The 26,400-nt window shown below is 40.3% G+C and overlaps 1 protein-coding gene across 1 annotated transcript in view; it reads right to left on the bottom strand.

Annotated features, from left to right (window-relative positions):
- Positions 1–26,400, bottom strand: part of ptprt (protein tyrosine phosphatase receptor type T) — a 422,469-nt gene that overhangs the window by 252,301 nt on the left and 143,768 nt on the right. The window contains 1 exon segment of the mRNA XM_062414593.1: positions 12,955–13,248. Coding sequence (XP_062270577.1) covers positions 12,955–13,248 — 294 coding nt within the window.

Raw genomic sequence — 26,400 nt, forward strand, 5'->3', positions numbered from 1 at the left:
GATAATAAACAGCCACCACGAGGCCATTATTTGGAGGTGGGGCGCCATGCTTAAGGGCATCTCAGCAGTAGGTATGGAAGGACAGGAGAGAGCGTATCATCAGTCTGCCACTATTTCCATGGCGATACAGAGGTGCTCGGTATTCACAGCGTGGCCCTGTGTCCCATCGCTTTGATTGATCTGATGATGAAAAGATCCTTCAATCTTCAGACACACAAATACATATTCTATCATGGAGTGAAGAAGACGCACACCTAGATACACACACACACACACTGCAGACTCGACTCCCTTTGGGGCAAACATATCGACCGGACTGATTCATAATGTTTGATTCATAAGACTCTGGTTTCATACAACTCCTTAAAATATTGTGTTTCTTCAGATGGCCATGTCTTATTTTAACCCTTTCTTAGTAAGTGGACCTACAGAGGAAACTGCAGACAGTGATCATGGTTACAGTAATCAATTACTTTATATGGATCAAAACACTTCAAGACAGAATCATTCCTATACAAAAGGATGTTTTAATAATTCACTTAGTGTAATCAGGTAGTCTGCTTACAGTGTTCATTTTTAACTTTCCTCCCATGATACACATATGATATGTACAGTACTTAGCAGCTGCAGCACTATAATTGTCTCATGGTGACCCGTCTGCTTCTGGTTGGTTCTGGCTGCTGTCTGCACATTAAAATCATGACGGGGAAAAATAAGAGTCATTTGCTCTTAATGAAAAATGAAGTCTCCTCAAAGCTGATGACACAAACTGCCAAAAACGAGCCGACACGATGCAGCAGCGTGTTTGAAACAGCTGGACTAGACTTTAAACTTTCTGTTTACAAATAAAAATGTGCGATTAATTTGCGATTAATCGCGAGTTAACTCACAAAAATCACTCAATTAATGATCACTATAATCAGCTACCACTGTAGTTATAATCTGAGTATCCACTGTGTGCAGTATTTATTCATCATTATACAGTATGAGTCTTATTATTAGTTTGAATACTGTGTTTGAGCTGAAAAAGAACAAATCTAACTATTCCTGACACATTATATTTTGCTGTTTCATCCGTGTGAGTTTGTGTAGTTGAGGACATAAAATTATTGACGTGTAAAGTTTGCCCTGCATATATTGTCACTTTATTTCACACTTAAGTATTCTACTGTTATTGGCACTGAGCAGCTTCTTTGGAACAGATAGTGTTTATATGCCTTGCTCAAAGGCGATCAATGAGTTATTGATTGTCAGGAAGGTAGGAAGGTGTTTAACATTCACGGTTGCCGTCCAGCGCTCTGCCAGGACTGTCGAATTTAGAGTAGAAACCCTCTTAGAAACCAAGAGAACTCACGTAGAGCAAGAATCCGGGACAGAGTTGTGAATCTATGCAACACATTAACACAGTAACTGGTTAGTGTTTGATTTTTCATCTGATATGAAATGAGATGTGACAGAGAAGGCAGATGGAGCAGATTGTCTCGGGAGTCTAAAGACAACAATGCAAGTCTTTTTTTTCTAAATAAGAGTCTGGCAACTTCTGAAGGAGACACAGCTGAGCCTTCAAAGTGACTTTACTTACTTTATATGTACCTCAAGACGTCAAGAATGAATCAATGCAGCTTCATTTATGTGTACAGCAGTAACACACATGCACACACACATATGCACGCACACACACACACACACACACACACACACACACACACACACACAGTCTTATTTTACTCCTCATTTTCAGTTTTTTTCCTCTTTTTTTGTCACATGAATTGGTGCTTTCCATGTTCTTAAATTAAACCTTGTAACACAAAAATGTTCATATGTATATATAGTTTGGCTTTTTTTATTTTTTTTTTTTATGGAAATTAGAAATGTATTTTAATATTGCAGATTCAAATTATAGACTGAGGCAACATCATCTAAGGTTTTTTATGCATTTTTATTGATTCTAGTGGAAAATGTTTGCTCCTCATTGTTAAAATGCCTGTTGAAATATTATCATTAAATACTGGATTCAACTGGAGATGTAATGTTTGGAGGTTGTTTATGAGGTTTAAAGCTTTAAACAGTGTTGGTTTTGGTTAGCTTGATTGCAGAAAGTTGTGTTTGTGGTATTTAAACAGTTATAACAAGAGCAGAGGTGTGACTCAAGTTGTTTAAATACTAATGTCATTTATCTTGATGATTCCTTGAAAAATTGGTTTAATTTAACGGTCTGAAAAAAGGTTTTAGTCGTAATTGTGTTAATTGCTTTCGGAAATTGGACACATTGGACAATTCAAGCCAAGTTAAGTTAGGTGTTGGGTGGTGTTATGTATGTAAATTATCGCAAAATATACCAACTGTCTTTTTAGAAGTTGGTTTCCGAAGTTGAATGCAACACACTGTAATAACCCTCAAACCACGTCATGCGTCTCAATCAATGAGAATAGCGTGTTCTTCAAAACGACATGCTTCAGCTAGTAAAAAAAAAAAAAAGGGGCACTCAGAGAAGCAGGATTTCATCGCTGCAACAAAGCCGTAACAGCAGCCACAATGAAACTACGCTGAAAGAGTGACAAGACATCAGAGCCGATTCAAAAGGAGGGATTGAGGAGAAAGTACAAGACGCTCTGTGGGTGGTTGTCTTGCCTTTAGTGTTTGAATGAAAGAATGTGGGGGTTATAAAGAGAGGCGAAAAAAACAAAACATGTACAATGACCTTAAAGGAAGAAGGGAAAGTGAAAGGGTTAGAGAGTACAGAGGACGGAGATGTGACAGGCTTTCTGAGACGGAGCAATGGAGAAAATATGCCCACACAGACATTCAGAAAGGGGACAATAACAATTCACAGAAGGGCAGTGGGTAGGAAAAGAGAAAATTTGATGCTATTAGAGAAAAGAGAATACACACACACACACACACACACACACACACAAAAAGTCCAAGAGGCTCTTTTTAAAGAAATGTGAGTAGAGGAAGAAGAGGCTGTTTTGTTGGATTTGAGTTGAGTTCTTCTCCTCCATTCAAGTCCTCTCTTCTCAAAGGTATAATTATGACTCATGAGATCCACTGTGAAGATGGATTTTAGCTCCACTGGACTGATGATGGTTTCCATTAGTTATTTATTTATTTATTTATTTTTTTTAAAGAGAGACATTAATATATTCGTCCGACATCAGTTATCATATGAAAGATTGTCTGTTTCTACGGCAAGAAGCAAATAGTTTGTTTTTTTGAGGAAACTCATTGAACTATTTAAACAGGGAGGCTTTCACCAGCAGACCGAACCACTTTATACAATCATGTGAATGTTTCAATTGCTCTGAGCCATGTGGGAGCAAGCTGTGTGACAAGTGAAAGCCTCCTATTTTGTTCTGGTTTAAGATCTTCAGCACATAGGAGTTTTTTTACAGAGAGCAGCAAGAAGGTTTGAAGGGGTGCATATAGAGAATATAGAAGACATAAAGCAACTGGGAAACAGATTGGAATTAGAAAATGATCCTTCGAGTGTAGTTGGCGACTTTAAGTTAAGGGACAGTTTAGTTAGTTTCTTTTCATTCACTACTTCTAAACATTATTGGATTAACCCTCCTGTAGTCCTCCCGGGTCAAATTGACCCCAAATCTTTTGACTGTTCCCTCCTTCCTTCCTCATTTCCTCCTATCCTTCCTTCCTTCCTTCCTTCCTTCCTTCCTTCCTTCCTTCCTTCATTCCTTCCTTCCTTCCTCCTTTCTTTCCTCCCTCCCTCCTTCCTCCTTTCTTCCTTCCTTCCTCATTTCATTCCTTCCTCCCTCCCTCCTTCCTTCCTTCCTTCCTTCCGTCCTCCCTCCTTCCTTATTCCTTTATTTACTTCCTTCCATCCTCCCTCCTTCCTTACTCCTTTGTTTCCTTCCTTCTTTCCTTCCTTCCTTCCTCCCTCCATCTTTACTCATTTCTTTCCTTCCTTCCTTCCTTCCATCCTCCTTCCTTCTTTCCTCCTTTCATTCCTTCCTTCTTTCTTTCCTTTCTTCCTCCCTCCTTACTCCTTTATTTCCTTCCTTACTCCTTTCATTCCTTCCTTCCTTCCTTCCTCCTTTCCTTCCTTGACCAGAGGACAACAGGAGGGTTACATGGTCTCTCATCTGTTGATTCACCATGAACTCAAAAAAAAAACAAGCTGCGTCTATCATTGCCACATCCACGTGTCTCTACACAATCAGTGCTGGTGATTAAAATATTATTGAAACAGAACCAGGAAGATTTCAACAAGATATGATATGGACAAAATACTAAGCTATATTAATGTTTCATTCAAGTTGTGTCTGTTGGATTAATGTTGGATAGTACCTGGTACCTGGTACTTTTTTAGTATCTGCTCTGCTGAGGTTCCAAGCGAGCCGAGCCGATACTAAATGTGACGTCAACAGACTGCTGGCCACTGATTGGTCAGAAGAGTCACTGGAAGAGTCATGAGCCGTCCCACACAAGAATCAAACCTGGCATTTTTAAATACCAACAACAGCGTTACAGAGATTAGTTTCTCTTCTCTTGCTTTGTGTGAGACAGAAAGCCTCATACAGCAGCAAGTACACCATCGCCTCCATGTCCTCCATTGTTTATGTATTTTGTGTCTCGTATAAAACAAAGTCACGGCAGTTTCGTGCAGCCGTGCTATGACGATCCCGGTACTTTTTTGGAATGGAAAAGGTTTGTACTGGGACCGTACCGAGTCGAGTCGAGCCGAGTAGTGCTAGAAAAGCGCCAAAATACAATGGCAGTTGAATGAATTATACCAGTCATCTGTGTTCAGAAGGGAACCAAGCTAGAGTAGAAGTTTATTCAGTAGCAGAGGAGTTCAGGCAAATGTCAGTTAGGCAAATTCTGACACCAAAAGAAGGAGGACATAGCTCTTTAAATGGATAAATAAGTAGAGAAAGATGGATTTGGAGTACATCAGGGAAGAGAAGCTACCACTCTTCTAGCTACTCTTCCCTCACATTGGTTTGGCTGCTACTACGTACTATCTAATGACATCTGCGCCTGACTAAAGCCTACAATTACATCATAAATAGGTGGAAAAAGCACCAGTGCAGGCTTGTCATATGTTATTTATTTTAAAAACACAATGTGCAGGATTCAGATCATTATTTTATATCACTGGATCTGTAACAATGGAGCATGGGAACAGTTTGATTTTTTGGTAGCGTTTGATGCAAAAAAAAAGAAAAAAGAAAAAAGGATGCACTCTGAAAACTCTTAAATGCCTCTAAACTGCTTGGCTTGGCAGAATGGTGGAGCAGTGGTGTCAGCCAAATCAGTATATATCCAGCAGGTAAATTAAAAATCCATTTTTATTGGAGCAGCACATTAGCCAACACTTACATTACCATCCCTCACATGGAGATCTGCTTTATAAGATATGGGCTGGGATGAGGGCTGAGAAGAGTGAAGGTGTTGGGGATGTGGTATATAACCCCTCAGGTGAATTAAGTCTTTATAGAGTGCTGCGTATTAGCCAACATTCACATTAGCATCTGCCACCCATAAAGAAAGAGAGAGGGAAAGGAAATGTTAGGGGGGAGAAAAGACAGAGAAAGTATACTAAAGGAAGATTTATATACAGAGGGTGAATTAAAAGGTCCATCTTTATAAGGTAACATATTAGCCAACACTTACATTATCATCCTTCACATAAAGAGAGGAGAGGTGGGGAGGAGGAGAAGAAGAAGTAAAAGGTAATGCTAAAGTTAAAAGCTGATATTTATAGAGACAGCGATCACGGCCAATATTCACATTTTATTATAAGGGAATATTGAGTTTAAGGTAATATTGTGGAGGAAGGAGAGGAGTAGGGAGCAGTAGTGGAAGATGAAGGAAGGGAAGAAGGGGAAAGAGACACAAAGATGAAGGAAGAGTCGGGACGGAGGATGGCTAAATGTCAAAGTGTGTGTGTCGACAGGTTTTCTGCTACAAGGCAGTGTCGCTGACTTAAGAGAGAGAGGGATCAGTTGTGGATGAATTGAAGAAAGAGACTCAATATGAAATCAGAGAAAGTGAGTGAGCACAATAAAGTGGAGGTCACATGCACAAAGGAGCAGTGAGGAGTAGGGAAACCACTGGTTCTTAGAGTGTTATGGAAAAATAGAGAGAAATTATCCAAATGAAATTTGAAAGCCTTGGAAAAGTAAAGAAGGAGTGATGAGATGGAGGGATGGGAGCAAAAGAAAAGGGGGGATAGAGATATGCATGATAAAATCAATCATTATCAAGGCCATGTCCTCGCTGCACCTCGAGCTAAAGTAGAGAGTTCATTTCAGCTCTCGCCTCCTCAATCTACTCTTCACACCGCTCTCTCACAAATGTGCCACGCTAGAGGAGGCACATGGCTAAAATGGTTGTTGGATTCCCCGGAGCAAAACCGCAGCGCCGGTTTTGGGTGAAATGGCCTGAATCCTATTTTGAGTGACGGCCGCCTGGCAGCCAGCTGCAGCATCCGCCACACAGGGGAACGACAATAGAGAGCGTGGAGCTGGCGGAGGAATCGAGAGGGGGGGAAGCACATTATGTGTGGTTTCTACATTCTGGAGATATTATAGTGATCATAAAGTTTGACTCGCCACGGTTTGATTTGAGTATCATTCAGAGTATAACACTTATACACGCCTGTTAATACAATGATATTTATTTATTTATTTATCATTGTTAATTATCAACTTCCACATCAATGTTTGCTGTTTTATTATGTTTGATGTACTGGTGTCTTTGAAAGGTGCTTTTAACATTCGTGTCGTCCTCCCGGGTCAAATTGACCCCGTCTGTTTTGACTGTTCCTTCTTTCCTCCCTTCCTTCCTTCTGTCTGTCCTTCCTTCCTCCCTCTTTCTCTCTTTATTTCCTTCATCTCTCTTTTCTCCCTTCCTTATTTCATTCCTTCTTTCCTCTGTCCTTCTTTCCTTCCTTCTTTCCTCCGTCCTTCCTCCCTTCCTTCTTTTCTTTCCTGCCTTCATTCCTCCCTCCTTTCCTTCCTCCCTATTTCCCTTCCTTCTTCCTCCCTTTGTCCCTTTCTTCCTTTCCTTCTTACCTTCCTTCCTTTATTTCCTCCCTCCTTTCCTTCCTTCTTCCTCCTTTCCTTCCTTCTTCCTTCCTTTCTTTCCTCCCTCCTTTCATTCCTTCTTCCTCCGTTCCATCCTTCCTTACTTTGTTCTTTTCTTTCCTCCTTCCTCCCTCCTTTCCTTCATTCCTTCATTCCTTCCTTCCTCCCTCCTTTCCTTCATCCTTCCTTCCTCCCTTCTTTCCTTCATTCTTCCTTCCTCCCTCCCTCCTTTCCTTCCTTCTTGCTCCCTTCCATCCGTCCTTCCTTGACTCGAGGACAACAGGAGGCTTAAATAAAATGCATTATTATTATAAGTATTATTATAAGTATTATTATAAGTATTATTATAAGTATTATTATTGGTATTAGTATTAAGTAATCAGTTCAGGTGGTCTTATATTATTCACTGCTTCATTCAAACTGAATTCCAGCAAAAGCTCACCTTGACTTTGGTGCTCATGCTTCTCGATGCACAGGTAAATATATATTTTTTAAGCCTCTATTAACATTTTTTTCCTTCCGAATTACCTTTTTATTAACTTGCCATTATGCTTCAGTATAGCACCATGTCTGTGAAACTTTTATCATTCATAAAGTATCTTAGTTCTTTACACTTTTCTCTGCCAATCAGCATCGTTGTAATTGTAAGCAATTTTGTTCATCAGCACTGCAATAACATTTAGCATGATAGCCCATCTGTGTAGCTGTTTGCATATAGTACAACTTTCCCATAATTGCTTACAATTATTTCCGTAATGATGCACTGACATACAGCTTAAAGCCGTTCTATTTTAGCTGACACTTTATTGGCAGAATGACTGAAACAGAATGAACAGTTAGGGGGTTTTAATGTGTCGCTTAAAGGCTTTTTAGACAATATCTATTTATGGATGAATTACCTGCTGCAGGAATCAAAGCTGACTTATCATCTACAGGACGTCTTTGTAATCAGAACTCTAGTCTGAGTGTTTTATCTGTAATCAGAGGACCTACGAGCAAAGGCAGCGTTGCTAATCTGATGGATCACAGGAGACTAAACAAATCATAGACCTCATGCACAAAACATTTCTGGATTCATTCCCATAACTATTGTACCAGAGCTTTGTAAGTGTAATTGGTGATTTTAAGGGACAGTTTTAGGTATGTTCCTCTTCATTTACTACCTTATTCTTTCCCTAAGGTAAGTGGTTTAAAAGGACCCAAAACAATTACAAAAAATGTTGATACGGCTGATATGTCTTCCCAAGAAAAAACAACAGCATCAGTATTTTCATCAAATGGCCAAAAATGACCCATTTCTAGGAGTTCTTTTGAATAATTTGAGATAAAACGTCTTGCTTAAGGAAAGGTGTCTATGTCTTAGATGGGGGAGGAGGCCAAGAGGGAAGTGACAACCATGGAGATGGACGAGAGACCACAGTGCATGATGTTACACACACTGTGTTATAATGGAAGATGTTTGCATAAAGATGGTGAGGATGCTGTCGGAGTTAAATATTTTTTTCTTGCAGCTGTATACAGTAAGTTCCCATTTAATAATCATCATGTATTCTGAAGAAAATAGCCATGATTAACATTGAGTATATTTTTATTGTTTTATTTTATATATGCATTAATTTAACACCCCCGATAATCAAGACAGCTGTTTACAAAATTACACCTAGTTGTCACAATAAATCTGATATTAAAATGAATTATGTGTGAAAATGATCTTTAGGCCTTTTTGTTGAAGCTGAGCTGGTCTGTAGATGGTAACATGAGCCGAGAGGTGAAAACTAGAAGGTGTGGAGACATTCACACACACACACACACACACACACGAGCTGTGAACACTCTGCCGCTGCAGTACCATGATGACGTAACATGACGGGCATCAAGCGCTGCCCCTCGCACCAATAGGAAGCATCAGCACATCAGCACATCAGCACATCAGCAGGAAGACAACACACAGCGCCTGGAGAGCCAGTCTCCAGAGCTGCTGCTACTACTCAACAGGCACTATCTTTTTTTTTTTTTTTGCTGTTGTCTCTGTCTCCGGGATTGTGGGTCTTGTAGCTCGGGATATTTCTCGACCTCAACAACTAGTCTCACCTCATCTATTGTTCTAAAAAAGACAGCAACAGCAAGAGGAGAGGAGAGGAGAGGAGAGGAGAGGAGAAGAGAGGAGAGGAGAGGAGAGGAGAGGAGAGGAGAGGAGAGGAGAGGAGAAGAGAGGAGAGGAGAGGAGAGGAGAGGAGAGAGGAAGACAAGCTGCCACGGGTGCAGAGGAGAAGAAGAGCTGCTACGATATCCAGGATGTACAAGCAGGGAGCGAGTGGACTTTATTTATTTATTTATTTAAAGCTACAGTGAAAAGCAAGCAACAAACTAGTGAAGGTGGGCCAACGTTGCACAGCATTTTCTATGTAAGGTTGCAAACAGGAGAGCGGTGTGAAGTGTCACACGGCAGCGCGGCGGCGTCAACGTGTGTTGGCATGTGTCCAGCCGCCCGCTTGTGTGGAGCTGTACATAGAAAATAATAGTGGCAGGCTCAGCGGTGGTGTGTTTTGGCCTTAACACTGCAAGTAGCCAGCAGGCTTGTGAACATCTGTCATACCTGCCTGCTCCAATCTCATCACACACACACACACCATCACACACACACACACACACACACGTTCAAACACACACACACACACAAAGCACCCTGTGAATGGTTGTGACAGTTCGACACAGCACCACTAGCTCAGAAACACATGTTCCTCTCTACTATGCTTTATATACACACACACACACACACACACACACACACACACACACACACACACACACACACACACACACACACACACACACACACACACACACACACACACACCTCTGTTTCACTTCACTTCACATCAACCATCTCGCCGTCATTCCTTCTCTTTGTCCCTCTCACATCACTTTCTCTCCTCCTCTCTCCTCCTCACCTTTCATCCTCCTGTCTTCTTTATAGCGCTCCTGCTTTCTCACATTAATTCCATTCCTCTCCCAATACTTCTTCTTCTCTTTCAACATCCTCCCTGCTGCATATTTTCCTACTCCTGTCTTACCATATCGACTTCCTCTGTTGCCTCCCCTCATCCAAATCTTTACCATTTTCATCAACCTCCGTCTAGTTTAGGTTTACAGGCTAAACAGAGAGGGTGAGGGTAAAGGGCGATGTCGTAAGTACTAAGCAACATTGTTATCCAAAAAATGAATAAACACACGTGAATCAGCCACACTGTTCATTTTTTTTAACCTTGCTCAAAAATGTGTATTAACCTGCAGTTGCTATTCTCCAAGAAATAGCACTATTTAATCCTAATTGAGTGTTGTTTGCTGAGCTGTTGAGGGGGAAAAAACACACAATCTCTGTCTTCAGTAAGAAGAAAGAGAGGTGGGGCTGAGTGCAACATATGGGGGAAGGTGGAGAGAGATGGAGAGATGGATTGATGCATTATTATTAGTATTGGTATTTTTTTTAAGATGGAAGAGAAAGGTAGAGAGAGGAGGCTTAGACTAAAAGAATGAGAGAGGAAAAAGGTGAGAGGTGAGAGGGAGGGAATGAAGGAGAGGGAGTCTGTACTGTTAGCACATCATTTTCACCTGCTGATTACCACAGAGTTAGAAAAAAAAAATCACACACACACACACACACACACACACACACACACACACACACACACACACACACACACACACACACACACACACACACACACATAGATTACACAAGTACCATGAAACACAGGAACAGACATATACAGCGTGTCACGTAACCAGAAACACATACTAATCAAACTCCCATTCCAATTAAATTAACCTGACAATGTAATCCTCCAAAGTTTTGACACATGGCAAACAACTAAAGCCTCAAGACACACACACACACACACACACACACACACACACACACACACACACACACACACACACACACACACACGTTACATTATCTTAAGGGTCTCCACTGTGAATCAAAGGTTAGATGTCGATTGAGCCGAATAACTTCACAGAGAGCAGCACCGTCACTCTTGACCCATTTATTCTCCTCTCTATCCTTTCTTTCATTCCTTCCATCTCTAATCCTCTCTACCTCTCTAAAAAAAAAAGAAAAATCACTACCATAGACTTGAACCTCTTATCTTTACATCTGAAAAAGCTTTTGAGGCCGAGTGTGAAAAGACAGAGTAGCGAAAAGAAGTAGAAGAAGAATATAGCAAAAGACAAGAAAAAAAAGGGTGAAAAAGAAACAGAGAAATAGAGGAAAGAAGAGAATGAGCGCTTAGAGAGGAAACGTGGAATTATAGAACAGGAGACAAGAAGCAAGCATGGAGAAAGAGAAAGGTATAGGAGACAAGCAGGAAGTGAGAGAAGGAGAAAACTAAGAGAAAAGGAGTGAAAAAAGAAAGAAAAAGGAAAGGGAGTGAAGCGACAGAGTGGTGATGGAGGCCTCCTGTAGGATTAACTCGTCCACACACACAATACAGACACACAAAAAAAGGCCGTCAGAGATCTGATGGGCTGTCATTTAATCAAATGAACTGCCACTCGTTGTGTCCTTAACACCCCCGCTGGGATCCTCATTATCGGCCATGATTGTTGCCCCCCCCTCCCCAACTAACCTCCCCCACCCTTCTCCTCCTCTTCCTCCTCTTCCTCCTCTTCCAGCCCACGCACTCCACCTCTCCTTCAACTCTGGGGCAGCCTTCTTAACATCCCAATTACCATCATCTTTGATTTGTGCTCCAAGAATAATTAATTGGAAACATTTTTTTTATCCTTTTTCCTTTTTTGTCCTCTTCTTGTTATTTTACTCCTGTTACTTCTCCCCTCTCTGTCAATAAGTCATATCACCCCGACCTAACTTTAACCATAATCAAACCACAATCGAACCATTGTTTATTTGCCATTAGCACAATCGCCCAATATCAACATTTGACGAGCATGTTGAGTATTAATTTTCATATTCTGAGTATGAAGAACATGAGGACACAAGCAGCATCTGCTTCACAATGCACTCAACTTTCCAAAAAACAGCAGCGAGATGAAAGGAAACCAAGCAGGTATCAAAATTGACTCATAAAATGTATCTAAACCTCTAAAGCAGGGGTGTCAAACTCATTTTAGTTCAAGGGCAACAATAGTAAAACCATTGCATGATAACTTATATATAATATATTACACATAATATACATTGATGTGCAAAAGTCTGAGGCTACCATTAGATTTGTCGTTTATAATGACCATATACAATTATTTCTCAGTCTCTTTATTATAAGAAAATACAGGAAATGTGTATGCAGTATTAAAAAAAACCAGAAGAAAATAAGCTTCTATAGACTAAAGTGGCGTAAAGTATGTAGTATTTACATTCGAGTAATAGCAGGAATCTGGCTCTCTTAAAGCTAAATGTAATGGAACCTTAATTAACAATATTATTTAATAATTAATGTTAAATCTTGTATAAATATGTCCTGTGTATGGTGGTGTTGGCCTAAGACTTTTGCACAATACTGTATATAATATTTACTATAATATACCAGCTATTTAAAAAATCAACAACAGATAAACAGCTTAAGTTGTCTTGAGAAAAAATAGTGAAATTTCAACAATACTATGTCTCAGTTTATTTCAGATTATTTTGCACAGAAGCTTCTGATTGATGTTTAATATATGATTGTTTTAAATGTTTTATGTAGAGTTGTTTTCTGTTCAGGGTGAATAATAAAACCTCTGAAGCAGCAGAAAAATTGGAGTTTCTTTTCTACAATTTTCATACTGGCGGGCCAGTTCTGACCCACGAGCCGTATGTTTGACACCCCTGCTCTAAAGAATAAGAGAAAAGAAAGAGCAAAAGACAGAGAAAGACTTAAATAAAGTTTGCATCACTCACCTGCACATTTGGTCCTGGTGACCAGCGGCGGCCCCGGAGGCCCCGTTCCTCCCTCTCCGGGTCTGGACAGCAGGACTTTAATCTCGTACTCCACATCTGGATCCAGATGCCAAAGTTTATAGGTGGGGGCGTCGACCACGTGGGTCTCTGCCCAGTTCCCTGAAGTGGTGCGGTACTCGACCTCCTTCAGGATGATGGGCCCGTCCCCTATGATGCTGTTGGCGTTGGGTTTGATCCAGAGGTAGGTGGCACCGACAGCGAGGAGCTCGGGCGGAGCGATGGGAGTGGGAGGAGCTGTGAAATGAGGGAAAAGAGATAGTTAGATTAGTGAAGATTCATTTTGTTGGTCCTTTTTTTTATATAACTTATTTTATTAAAAAAAGCAATAACATGTGTTGTTCCTGTTGAATCACGCTGTTCGGTTTCAGAGCCGATCAGACAGCAAATACATCACACTGTTGTTGTTGTTGTTGTTATGACTGTTACTGTACCCACACTAACTGAGCTTATTATACTGTTCAATTAAAATACATTACACAACTCATCTTCCCTGAAAACTATATTAGCTCAAATCCAATCAGAGGTACCTAAGTGTGTAATACTCACACGATGAAGAAATGAATGAATGTTTTAAAGAGACACCACCCACTTTCCCTCCCTCCTCCTTTGGGTGCTTAGTGTAATTTTCGAAAAATAACAAACACAATTTGAAATGCGTAATTTCATTATGTGATGCTTTGAGTGCCACCTGCTTTCTAAATAGCTTATATTATCAGACTTTATCCAACATAAATATGCATAAACCTGATGACAGAAGTTTGTAGGATATTAATATTGTCATCTTTATTAAGATTTTATGAAGATATTGCACTCTATGTCAACCTCAAAACAGCAGATTATGGTTGTATCAATACCCAGTTTTACCTTCATCTGAGACTAAACTCTTACATTACACCCTTATAAACCCGTTGAACTGTTACTGTGCAAAGGAAATAACTGTCAGTGTGATCTAGGAATCAGAAACTTATGCAGCCATCACAGCTAAATAGCCACAGAGTGATGTAAATGTAAAGTGAAAGGAGACGCTTAGCTTTTGCTGCCAGTAAAAAGCTAACGGAGACATTTTAGAGAGCAAAAAAATCCTTTACCTGTAGAACTAATCCATCACATCGCTGACGTGTTGGTGACAGCATCTTTTTTACCACTAGACTTTCACATTATGCTACTTTAAAATAATGGCCTTCTGTCAAGCCTAAAAGCACAGGATGTTTTATTACTCTTCCTTCTCAAACCAAACTCTAAATGGCAGCTTTTCAAAAAAATGGGATATCCAGCATCCAGATAAACAGATACTCCTCTTTCAAATAGTAAACACAGCCGTAAAGAAAAAAGCTCAAAAGCATAATTTAAAAAAAGAGCATCAGAATTCACAAATACTGCATGCAAAGTGACTTCCAATGAACCCCAAATACACAAGCAGACACTTAAATGTGACTTTGTAAAGCCTTGGCAACAGCACTGTACTGTTTAAATGTAGTCCATTGGCCGTTATGTCAGTTAACCTTTGTGTCGTCCTCCCGGGTCAAATTGACCCCGTCTGTTTTGACTGTTCCTTCTTTCCTCCCTTCCTTCCTTCTGTCTGTCTTTCCTCCCTCCTTTTCTCCTTCTTTCCTTCCTCCATCCCCCTTCCTTCCTTCTGTCCTTCCTCCCTCTCTCCCTCCCTCCTTCTTTATGTCCCTCCTTCATTCCTTCCTTCCTTAGTTCCTTCCTTCCTCCCTCCTTTCCTTCCCTCTTCCTCCCTTGCATCCTTCCTTCATCCCTCCCTTTCTTCATTTCCCTCCTTCTTCCTGCCTTCCTTCCTCCATTCCTTCCTTCCTCCCTCCTTTCCTTCCTTCTTCCTCCTCCTTTCTTTCCTTCTTCCTCCTTTCCTTCCTCCTTTCCTTCTTCCTCATTCCCTTCCTTCTTTCTTCGGTCCTTCTTTCCTTCATTCCTCCCTTCCTATTTTCCTTTCTCCCACCCTCCCTCCCTTCCTCCTACCTTCCTTCCTTCTTTCCTCCATCCTTCCTTTCCTTCCTCCCTTCCTTGTTTCTTTCCTCCATCATTCCTTCCTTCCTTTCCTACCGTCCTTCCTTCTTTCCTCATCCTTCCTTCCTTCCTTTCCTTCCTCCCTTCCTTCTTTCTTTCCCTCCTTCCTTCCTCCTTCCTTTCCTTCCTTCTTTCCTTCCTTGACTTGAGGACAACAGGAGGGTTAACAAAGATGAATGTCTGCAGAAAGTTACATTAAACACTGTGACTGCTGTACAATGATATCAGATAGGTGTAAAAGTTAAACCCCTGCAGCCCATGCAAGACTTTCCAAAGACCCCATATTCTCTTTAAACCAATGAGAAGCTGTCTTAATGGCGGTGACTAACAAAACCTTGTCACAACACAGCAATCTGGATCTGCAACACACTCAGTTTAACAGCAACAGGAACAGATGGAAACAATGACAGGGAAATTAATTGGAGTTTTTCTGGTAGTCGTCAGACTGTGCCACCGAGGATCCTGCTCATCAGTGTGAACTCTGGTAATTACAACGGACAGCTCCTGCTTCTCTGATGGTCCCGGGATCAGCACCCTGGACAGCGGTCGTGACAGACCTCTGAGCAGAATGATAACAAGAGATCTGCCTGTGAGCTGTACTGGATATACATAATGGTGCTATATACAGTGTGGACCAGTGTTGGGGGTAACAAGTACTTGGATTACTTTTTTGATGTAACAAGTAACCTAACCTATTTTCCTATTTGTTAGGCCCGCATTTTAGGAACTCAGTTGTGTAGTTAGATATCAATAATTGGTATTTTTTAACCAACTACTCCTTTACCTTTTGCCACAAGAAAAAGAAATATGCCACAAATTTGCACCGTTACTACTTTTAAGTCACCTGGCTACGTGCTACGGTTTTATCACTGCACGCATGTACAGCTAATCAGAAGGGACAGCATTCACTTGGTGGAAATATTTGCATTATTTAAAATTTGTGGGAGGAAATAAGGGCAAGAACATTACAGTAACATGCAAGTTGTGCCTGTTGCAAGATATGTAGGGATGTGTTTGAAAAGCCTGTATGAAGCGTTATAACTTGTATGTGGGATTATGTTTAAGGAGCCACTTTAGTACAATAAAGAGCTGTATGGTGCTGCTATTAGTGTAAATATTTACAGATTACGGGTCAGACTTGGCTGTGGCATGATGGTAGAGTCATTATATTTAACTAAACTGGACTATAACAACATGCACAATGAATTACGAAAGGGTTTTCAAGTACCCTAACCAGTTAGTTAGTTAGTTAGTTACTTTTTTAAATGACATTAACTTTGTAATGTAATTAGTTACTTTTAAAAGTAATGTTCCCGACCACTGGTAGGACTAATATCATAATAATCCTGAACTTATATCACCGCTGAACATGATGTTATTCTATATGAAGAAGTGTTCAGTTCATGGTACCCTTACTGAGATGTAGACACTAAATAAAATACAATAAGTCCACCATGCTGACCATAACATATTCACAACATCCCCAGTTTGAATCCCACTGGGAACCTTTGTTTGCATGTCATCCCTTCTCTCTCTTCCCTCATTTATATTTACCTTTCTACTATCGTTAAATAATAAAGGCAAACACACACACACACAAACAACACTCACACAAGCTCTCCAGCAGGTAGAAATTGGCTAATTTTAATTATCCATATTTTCACGGTGGTCTATTAAATAAATGTTATCATGCTGTGCATTAAAAAAAAAATATATATATATATCTATCCTTTCAATTATTTTCAATTGTGCTGTCGTAGATATAGACAAGTCATTTCACGCCCCTGGTCAAAGTTACACTGCAGTCTTTACGTTTAGTTTAAATTAATATGAGCACCTTTTTATCTTTATTTCACACACTCCATGTATCCCATCATGTATGTAATTGTATTGTCATATTTAAGTCAACTAGCTAGTGCATAGTATGAGGTATGACGGGCATAGTCCTCCATAAATTGATTATAGTAATATGCAAGATGTGAATGCATGACGGAGAACCAGCCTTAGTAAGAGCCGTTGTGAAAATTAACCTTCCAAAACAACTGCAAGTTAAAAGAATCATTTTAAGATTGAGGTCTGGGGTCTTTTAGTATTAATCTTTTATTTTTTTCTCCCCCCCCTTTTTACTGTGACAGGTGCTTTGTCAGTTGACAGCTGCGTTAGCTAGCTATAAGAATAATGGCCCCTCTCCTCCCGCTGTCTAAAAGCAAAGTCCTGATCTCACTCTGCAAGTTTCTTACTTTCCTCGGGGCCTTGGTAGAATATGTATGGTGGCTGTGGGACCGATGAATCAACTGTCAGTCACCACACACTCATACATCTCATCTATATGGAGTGTGTGTGTGTCTCTGAGTCTACGTGTGCCTTGGTGAGTGCAGGAGAGTGAAATGTAATAAGCACCTCTATGTATTTGTGAGAGAAGGTGTGTACTGCATGCATTTGAATGTGTATGTGTTACAGTGGAAATAAATAGTTATGTTCCCCTTCTTAACATTCATGAACCTTTGTTTTTGGGATTTATTCATCATAAAAAATGTGAAAAATTCAGACAACCTCAGTCTCAAATGAATGGATTCCTTCAAAAAAGAGAAAATTAAAATAAATAGAGAGAGAGAAATACAAGAAATAAATTATCCTCATCATCCTGGAGGCTTCGGTAATACTTAAAAGTGGCATTTGCTTTCATTTTCTAAATGGTTTCATTTATGTCTCAATTAAAAAAGAACTTCACTTTTTCCAGGAAACTTTTATGAATGATTTACTGGAGGCAGACAAAATGCTCTCATTATTATGCATTTTTATACACTTGTTTAAAAGAAGGGGATATTTAACCCTCCTGTTGTCCTCAGGTCAAGGAAGGAAAGGAGGAAGGAAAGGAGTAAGGAGGGAGGGAGTAAGGAAGGAAGGAAGGAAGGAAGGAAGGAAAGGAGTAAGGAGGGAGGAAGGAAGGAAGGAAGGAAGGAAGGAATGAAAGGAATAAGGAGGGAGGGAGGAAGGAAGGAAGGAAGGAAGGAAGGAAGGAAAAGAGTAAGGAGGGAGGGAGGAAGGAAGGAAGGAAGGAAGGAAGGCAGGAAGGAAGGAAAGGAGTAAGGAGGGAGGGAGGAAGGAAGGAAGGAAAGAAGGAAAGGAGGAATGAAGGAAGGAAGGAAAGGAGTAAGGAGGGAGGGAGGAAGGAAGGAAGGAAGGAAGGAAGGAAAGGAGTAAGGAGGGAGGAAGGAAATGAGGATGGAAGGAAGGAAAGAAAGGAGGGAAGGAGGGAGGAAAAGAGGAAGGAAGGAAAGGAGTAAGGCGGGAGGAAGGGAGGAAAAGAGGAAGGAAGTAAGGAGAGACGGAAGGGAGGAAGGAAAGGAGGAAGGAGGGAGGAAAAGAGGAAGGAAGGAAAGTAGTAAGGAGGGAGTTGGGAGGAAAAAAGGAAGGAAGTAAGGAGAGACGGAAGGGAGGAAGGAAAGGAGGAAGGAAGGAGGGATGGAGGAAAAGAGGAAGGAAGTATGGAAGGAGGGGAAGATCGAAGGAAAAATTAAAGAAAGAGGGAGGAAAGAAGGAACAGTCAAAAGAGATGGGGTCAATTTGACCCGGGAGGACGACAGGAGGGTTAATAAACATGTAGATGTGTTTTTGAATCTGGAAAATTGGAGAAAAAAAAAAAACATTCAAGAATGTGTATAAAAAGCTGAATAATGTTTAAACTGGTCAGTGCATACAGTTCAGTTTGTATTAAATTGGCTCAGACTTGCAAAATCCCTGAAACAGTCCTTTACAACAGCCTGTTAACTGTGTGTTACTCCCTTTCTGCTTTAACAGAGAATCAACTCTTCGTTAACACCATTTGTATTCAACAACTTCTCCTGATGTTACTCGGCGGGAAGAAAGAGCAAGATCGCTCAATCACTTCCTACCTCCGTCTGTTTCCTCCCACCATTCCCTCCATCCCTCCCTCTGCCAGCTCGTTTACAGCAGGGAGTTACAGAGGCCACCTAGTGATACACAACCTGGCACCCACGACGACATGAGGGGAGCGTGCACACACACACACACACACACACACAAACACACACAGAAGCACACATTCTTGTTCCTGCTTTACGTAGAGTGGCTTGCACTTGTATGTACACAAACAGAGAGATTCATGTAGTTGCATGTAGTTTAATTAGTAGGATAGCAGCTCAGAAACATGCACTGCTATAATTAGCACACAATCATGTTTTAATGTGTAAATAAACACACTTTTACTCATGAATGTATCCCTCTGCACACACAGAGACACACACATGCATGATTATATGATTGTAGAAGGACACACACACACACACACACACACACACACACACACACACACACACACACACACACACACACACACACACACACACACAAACATCCTTTCACATGGATACAGAAACAAGACACTCTGACTGTGCCAATCAAATGCTGCCAAAGTGTGAGGACAGGAAGGACGGAAGGATGAAGGTAGGAGTGAAGAATAATGTAGGATGTTTGGAAGTAAGAGAGGGTGATAGAAAGTAGGAGGAACAATGGATGGGCAGATGCAAAGAAGGAAGAATTACTGAAGAACAAAATTAAAGGGAGTGGAGGATGTTTGGAAAAAGAGCAAGGAGGTAAGAATGAAGAGATGAATGAAAGAGCTCAAATCTTCCAATACAGCACAGTTAAAAGAGTCTCAAGCACGGCCTTAGAAGATATGTTAAGTATTGCTTTTCTGTGTGGGTGGGTATATGTATATATGCACAATTTTTATTATTAAAACAAAGAGTAAAAAAAAAAAGTGTCAGAAATGCTCTTTTTTTAAATCTCAGCTAGCTAGAGAGACATGTTGGTGTCTGTGTTTGATTGACAGCAGCTGGCAGGCTGCCAGAGCGTCGGTCGTGTGCAGGAGTCGTCCTCCTCCAGGAAGCCGTTTAAGCCTCTGCAGAAGCCAAACTCACACTGTGGTAAAAACAAGCAGTGCTCATGAAGTTTTTAAAATGAGATACAGCGGGAGTACAGCACTGTAACTGTGGGACAATAAAAGATTTCAGTGTATATGTAGTTTATGTGTATGTGTGTGTCTATATATGTGTGTGTGTGTGTGTGTGTGTGTGTGTGTGTGTGTGTGTGTGTGTGTGTGTGCAGCAGCTCCAGCCCTATAAAGGTTTTATCTTGTGTATCCTGGGGCCTTGTTGTTGGAGGAGGAGTCGCACACTCAGAAGTGACTGGTGTTACTACACCCTGAGGATACAAAGTGTGTGGATCTACCTTTTTTTACTGCACTGTATTATAATCCCAGTATGGTGTGTGAAGATGGGTCATAACGTTTGTGTGTGTGTGTGTGTGTGTGTGTGTGTGTGTGTGTGTGTGTGTGTGTGTGTGTGTGTGTGTGTGTGTGTGTGTGTGTGTGTGTGTGTGTGTGTGTGTGTGTGTGCATTAGGATATTACAATAAGGGAGGAAAGAAAAAATGAGAGGGTGTACATGTTGTGTGTTTTTGACCGTTTATGTGCAATTACATATATATATATGTAAGCACGCTTTTAATGTGTTTATGTTTAATGTGATGATGTCTTACTTTTTATCTCTCATTTTTAGTGTGAATATCTACACATAGTATGCATATAGCATGTTTGATATTATGTTCATGTGGGTTAGGGTTAAGGTATAAATGTATTTTAGCAAGTGTGTGTGCATGTGTCCATCTGCCTGCTTGATTTAAAACTTCTAATCCAGCATATTATATGATCAAATGAATAAATATAACAGAAACCCACTTGAAGCTGGTGATGCATCCTGTTTGAATGATACAGAGTGACTGAATTATGGAAAATAATCAGTCTGAATGATGAGTAGGCAGTGTGATGAAGATTTTTTTGATGTTCTCAAATGGACTGTTTTTCACAAAAATAATGTTTTAATGTGCCAAGAATCAAACTGGTGGAGACAAAACAACTGATTCTCCTCTGCAATCATGGTGTACAGCAGGTTTGAGGGTCACAAAAGCCTTTCATCAAGAACAGTCATAATGCACAACAAGTGTAATGTCTCAATAATAGAGAAAATTTATAAAAAATGGCAATATGATCTAAAAATAGGGCAAACAGCAGAGGACCAAAAATAGATCCCTGTGGTACACCATAACCATCAGGGATTCTGGGGGTTATTTTAAGCCTTTGTATGATATCAGACTATAGTGAGATGACAGGAAAGATGGCAGGCCTTAATCCCTGAAAGACAGATCTGTCTCTGGAACCATTTACAGGAATCCTTTCTGAAGTAAAAAGGTAGTAGGAGTATAAAAAACTAAAATAACATAAAGGATGATGCACTATGGAAAGGCCAGGGAGAGTGAATGAACTGAGACGGTGGAATTATTTCAACAAAAAAAAGGAGAAGGTTAGGTTAGCTAGATCTCAGAGAAAGATAATGTAACAGAAGGCTGAACATAAGTTAAAAGGCTAGAGAGAGAGAGAGAGAGTGTTAAAGTCAGTAGTGGTTGTAATCAGGTCATTTCATTTTACTGTCTGCTTCTCTTGACAGTCAATGTAACACACACACACACACACACACACACACACACACTCATATAGTTCATATTATAGTTTATATATTTAGAGAAAGAGAAGATAAAAGTCAAAGCAAGAAAAAGAATAAAGGAAAAAAAGTGAATGGGTGAAGATTTAGGAGTTATAGTTTTGATGTCGGTAATATTAGATTTTTATTACCTCTCCACTGCTGGCAGTTTATAACCTACCTGTCTTATGGTGTGTGTGTGTGTGTCTATGTGTGTCTATGTGTGTGTGTGTGTGTGTGTGTGTGTGTGTGTGTGTGTGTGTGTGTGTGTGTGTGTGTGTGTGTGTGTGTGTGTGTGTGTGTGTGTGTGTGTGTTATGTTAGTTTGTAGCAAATCCAAAATGTCTATCACATCTTTCTGAGCTCTGCCGTGTTCTTCGGAGGAGAGAGAGATTCAAAGATACAGAAGGTGAAAAGAGTGTGCACGTGTGTGTGTGTGTGTATGTGTGTGTGTCTGTGTGTGTGTGTGTGTGTGTGTGTGTGAAAGCGAGAGAGGGAGAGAGAGAGAGGGAGAGAGAGAGAGAGAGAGAGAGAGAGAGAGAGAGAGAGAGAGGGAGGATTTTTGTGATACAGATACAGAAGGCCTCAGCCCACCAGAGAGGAGAAGAACGATATCGTCTGGGTGGCGGAAAATATGGAAAAATCAGTTGCACTGAAAATTACATTCACTCTACCAAAATCTGTTTCACCATGTGTAAGGATGCAAATCAGAACCGTTCACTACAAAAACCACAGCCACGTTTGCACATGTGAGCCGCAGCTTTTTCAGTTCCACAAGGAAACTAAAGTTGTTGCATACATGACTCTTCCTTTTCTTTTTCCATCTCCTTCCCCACAGAGCAGCTGTCCAATGAACTGTGGGTAAAACCAATGACGAGTCAGGGTACGAGCCAAGAACACAGTGTAGAGATGGGCATGTGGAGGAGGTAATGTAATGTTTGAAGATGCACCAACAGTGAGGGAGTGAAGATCGCCAATAAAAAAGAGCTGACTGTATTGCTCGCTACATGTTAGATATGCTAACGGTAATATATCTAACATGATGGGGCATCTACGCTGGTGCCACCCAAACACATCCCAGGTCAGAACTAGGAAAGACTCAGACTCAACAGGGAGGAATCAACACTCACTCCTTCTCTCTGCCTTTCAGAAGACCTTTCAGACAAATAAGGTAAACCAGAGAGAACGTAGCTACACTGAAGTATTTTTATGTGTGTTTTAAATAGCCTGATTAACACTTTTGGCTTTTGAGAGCGAAATTTCATACATGAATAGAAAAAAATGTTCTTTTTGCAAATAAGACAAAATAAAGATAGACATTTGTTTCTTCTCCCTAATATGCAAAAAAACCCAAAACAAAACCGCGACCAAAACACCTGCAATACAAACTGACCTTTGCAGCCCTAGTGGAGAGAGAGTGTAATGACAGCCAGGATGATAAGATAAAGAAAGAGGAGTTCTTCACATACTGTTTTTCCTTCATGGGTTTCCATATATATGTCGTTCAGGAGTGACTGGACCTATGATGATTAATCTAATTTAATGTGGTGCAAAACTATAGCAAGTGTGTCGAATACTTGTTGAGTAAAATCCTATCATAACCAAATAGAATGACATGTAACGAATGTTAATTAGTGTTTCATTGAGTCAAGAAAAACCCTCTTTGATGTCTCTATTTGCAGATAGAAAGTATTTATTCTGGGAATGTCATGGTTGAGTTTGTAAGTCAACTTATTTATTACCATGTTACTGTTTGAAATATGTCTAAAGTTTGTAATGACCTCATTTTTCCTCCACTTTTCCAACATATTTGTATTTTTTTCTTGCTTCTCTCCATCCATCCCTGTATGTCGCTGTCTTATCAGGCAAACATTGTAGGTCTATTTCGCAGCTCCTTGAACTTAACAGTTCATCTCACAAAGAGCAGATAACACACACACACACACACACACACACACACACACACACACACACACACACACACACACACACACACACACACACACACACACACAGCTCTGATATGATCAGTCCAGCTCATCAAGTGTTAATGATAACCAGCACATGCTGTGTGTGTTTAACTGGAACAAATTTATATTGGATATGTCGTCAACATGTTTGTCAGAAATGAAAAATTAAACCTTAAATATTTCTAGAATGCAAAGCACCAATTCAGTAACGTGTCGTCATGTTATCAACCAACAGCTTGTGTAACTGACTATGCATTTTTTAAATATGTATTTGATTATTGGGGAGGGAAAACACTGCAGATGAATCATTTTCGATATCTTTCAAAAAATCAATAGGCAGATGTTTCCTGACTACAGAGCTGTCACACTGTGTAGCTCTGGTCAAAAATGCAACATGTAGGAAAGAAACAGGAAGAAACAAACTCATTTTAATATTTTTTTTGTTTGTTTTCAGTTATTGTCTTGGTGCTTTGAGAGTTGTATAACATTTGCATACATCATCATACATCAGGATACATCAAGGTTGGTATTAAACATTCAAGTTTTAATCAAAACAGCATAACTCCTAATATCACCTGAGAGCCTGGAAATGTGTGCTGCAGATTTAAAATGACTGCACTCTGTTTCACTGCCTGAGGGGAGCAGGGCTGACTGATTCTCACCTGATGACTTGAACTTCGTTAACGTGGAAAAGGTGAAGGGTGGTAAAGTCCCAACTTCCCTATAAAGTCCCTATAAACCTATGAAACTGTTTCATAGGAGCATTGAATCAGATGCAAATTAAGACGCATCTCTCTCTTGCATCCTTTTCCTTCATGTGACCTCATCTAAAAAAAAAACTAATTCTTGCTTTGTTTTCTTATTGTACAGTTTCTCAGTGTTATTTGCCAGCTAAGAACTGCTACTGACTTTTATATAAACACATTACTCTTTGAGTCCTATAGGGATTGAGGGCTTTCAGTATGCTGAGTGTGTGTGTATGTGTGTGTGTGTGTGTGTGTGTGTGTGTGTGTGTGTGACTGTGCCGCCTGTGTGTGTGTATACCTGTGAGTAACACACTTCATACTCCCTCAGGCCTGTTACTTGGTATAATGAATTCAGCACTTGTACACACACACACACACACACACACACACACACAACACACACACACACACACACACACACACACACACACACATATATGCACACAGACTTTTCATACTTTCACAAAGAATGCTTTAATAAAAAACGACTCGAAGCACAACACACAGCCTAAATCTATCACAGAGGATACACTAGAGAGAGGGAAGGAAAGTGAGGGAGAGGGAAAGAGAGAGTTAGAGAGAGAAAGAGAGAGAGAGAGAGAGAGAGAGAGAGAGAGAGAGAGAGAGAGAGAGAGAAAGAGAGAGAAATAAAGACAGAAAAGAAGGTTGTGGGGCAAATGGAATGTATTTTACACCCAAGGGGAAGCCACGAATCAGGGGAAATAAGATCTGATTCCCCACTTCTCACATAAACTCACTATGGACAGACACCTGCTACCTCAGTACACACACACACTCATGCATGCACACACAAACACACACACACAAACACACAAAAACACAAACACACACAGCCAAAAAGACTCAGGCTGCATTCAGACTACAGGCAAATCTGATTCCTTCTCAAATCCGATTTTTAGGCCTGACTGTCCACACTGTTTTTAGCAAGTTTTGGCAACGTTGTCGGAGCGGAGGCGTCATCTAGCGTGTATTGTGTGATGTCATATAATTGCGACAGTAATAAATAATAATAATAAATACCCTAACATCTTTCTCTAATTCAAAAGTGTCACTGTCTTTGCTTTCTTTGATGGATGAAGTCTATCTTCAGTCATTATTATTCATTTTTTTAGTACTTTCTAAATGTGAAATGCAAAGCTGCTGTTCTCAAACTACAGCAGAGACAGTCGCCTAAAGCGTCTTATTCACAGCTTGTTATGTCATTTCACCTTGATGTCAGTATCCCGCTATCTGACCAGCTAGCTAGAAGCCTTTTTTTCTCTCTTATTAAAACCATCAACAAGGTTACAATGCAACAGCGTCTACTTTACCCACACAAAGCGACCTACGAGTGTGAACATAGCCCTTTGATTTTAAGCTTATTTCCCGAAATTTGCAACAAAAAAACCCCAAAACTGTGTCACATATCCTCATCGGCCCTGTCAACGTGTTCTGGAGCAAGACAGTAAACTTCTACCTGCTCGCTTACTGCAAGCTGCTGAGGATAAAAGTGCCAGCAGAAGAAATCCAAACTCACCCACAGAGAGAAGGTGGGAGAAGTTGAGAGGAAACGAGAGGAATGACGGGAAAGAAAAAGCCCAAGAACGACACTGATCCTCTTAGTGTCACTAAAATATTCTTGAGGGGTTTTTTTATTTTTTAATGAAATGAGAATTAATCTCAAATCTGTAAGCTCTACTGGAGTGAAACAGCAGGACTCTCATAGTGGACGCATCTCTTCTTATTTTTGTTGGTATTAGCTGCTCTCATCCACATGAACGCAGAGCGAAGTGAGCAGGTTGAAGTTCATTGATGATCTCCGTAGTGACAGAAACAGCTGATGGGAATTGAACCTGTCAGCTTTGGCTTCTCTACTTTTCAGGTTTAGTTTTTTTTAACTCCTCGTCTGCTTCCCGCTGCTAATATAGCAAAAGATTTATCTCCACATTTCTACATCACATAACATAATCATCTGTCCTTCTCTCGTTGCTTGCTTTGAACTTCCTGTTTTTCTTCATCCTTCTCTTCTAATTCATGCTCTCCAACGCTCTATTTCCTCACTTCCTTCTCTTGTTGTTACACACTTT

The sequence above is a fragment of the Scomber scombrus genome, chromosome 3 (assembly GCF_963691925.1).
Source record: "Scomber scombrus chromosome 3, fScoSco1.1, whole genome shotgun sequence".
Taxonomy (NCBI): domain Eukaryota; kingdom Metazoa; phylum Chordata; class Actinopteri; order Scombriformes; family Scombridae; genus Scomber; species Scomber scombrus.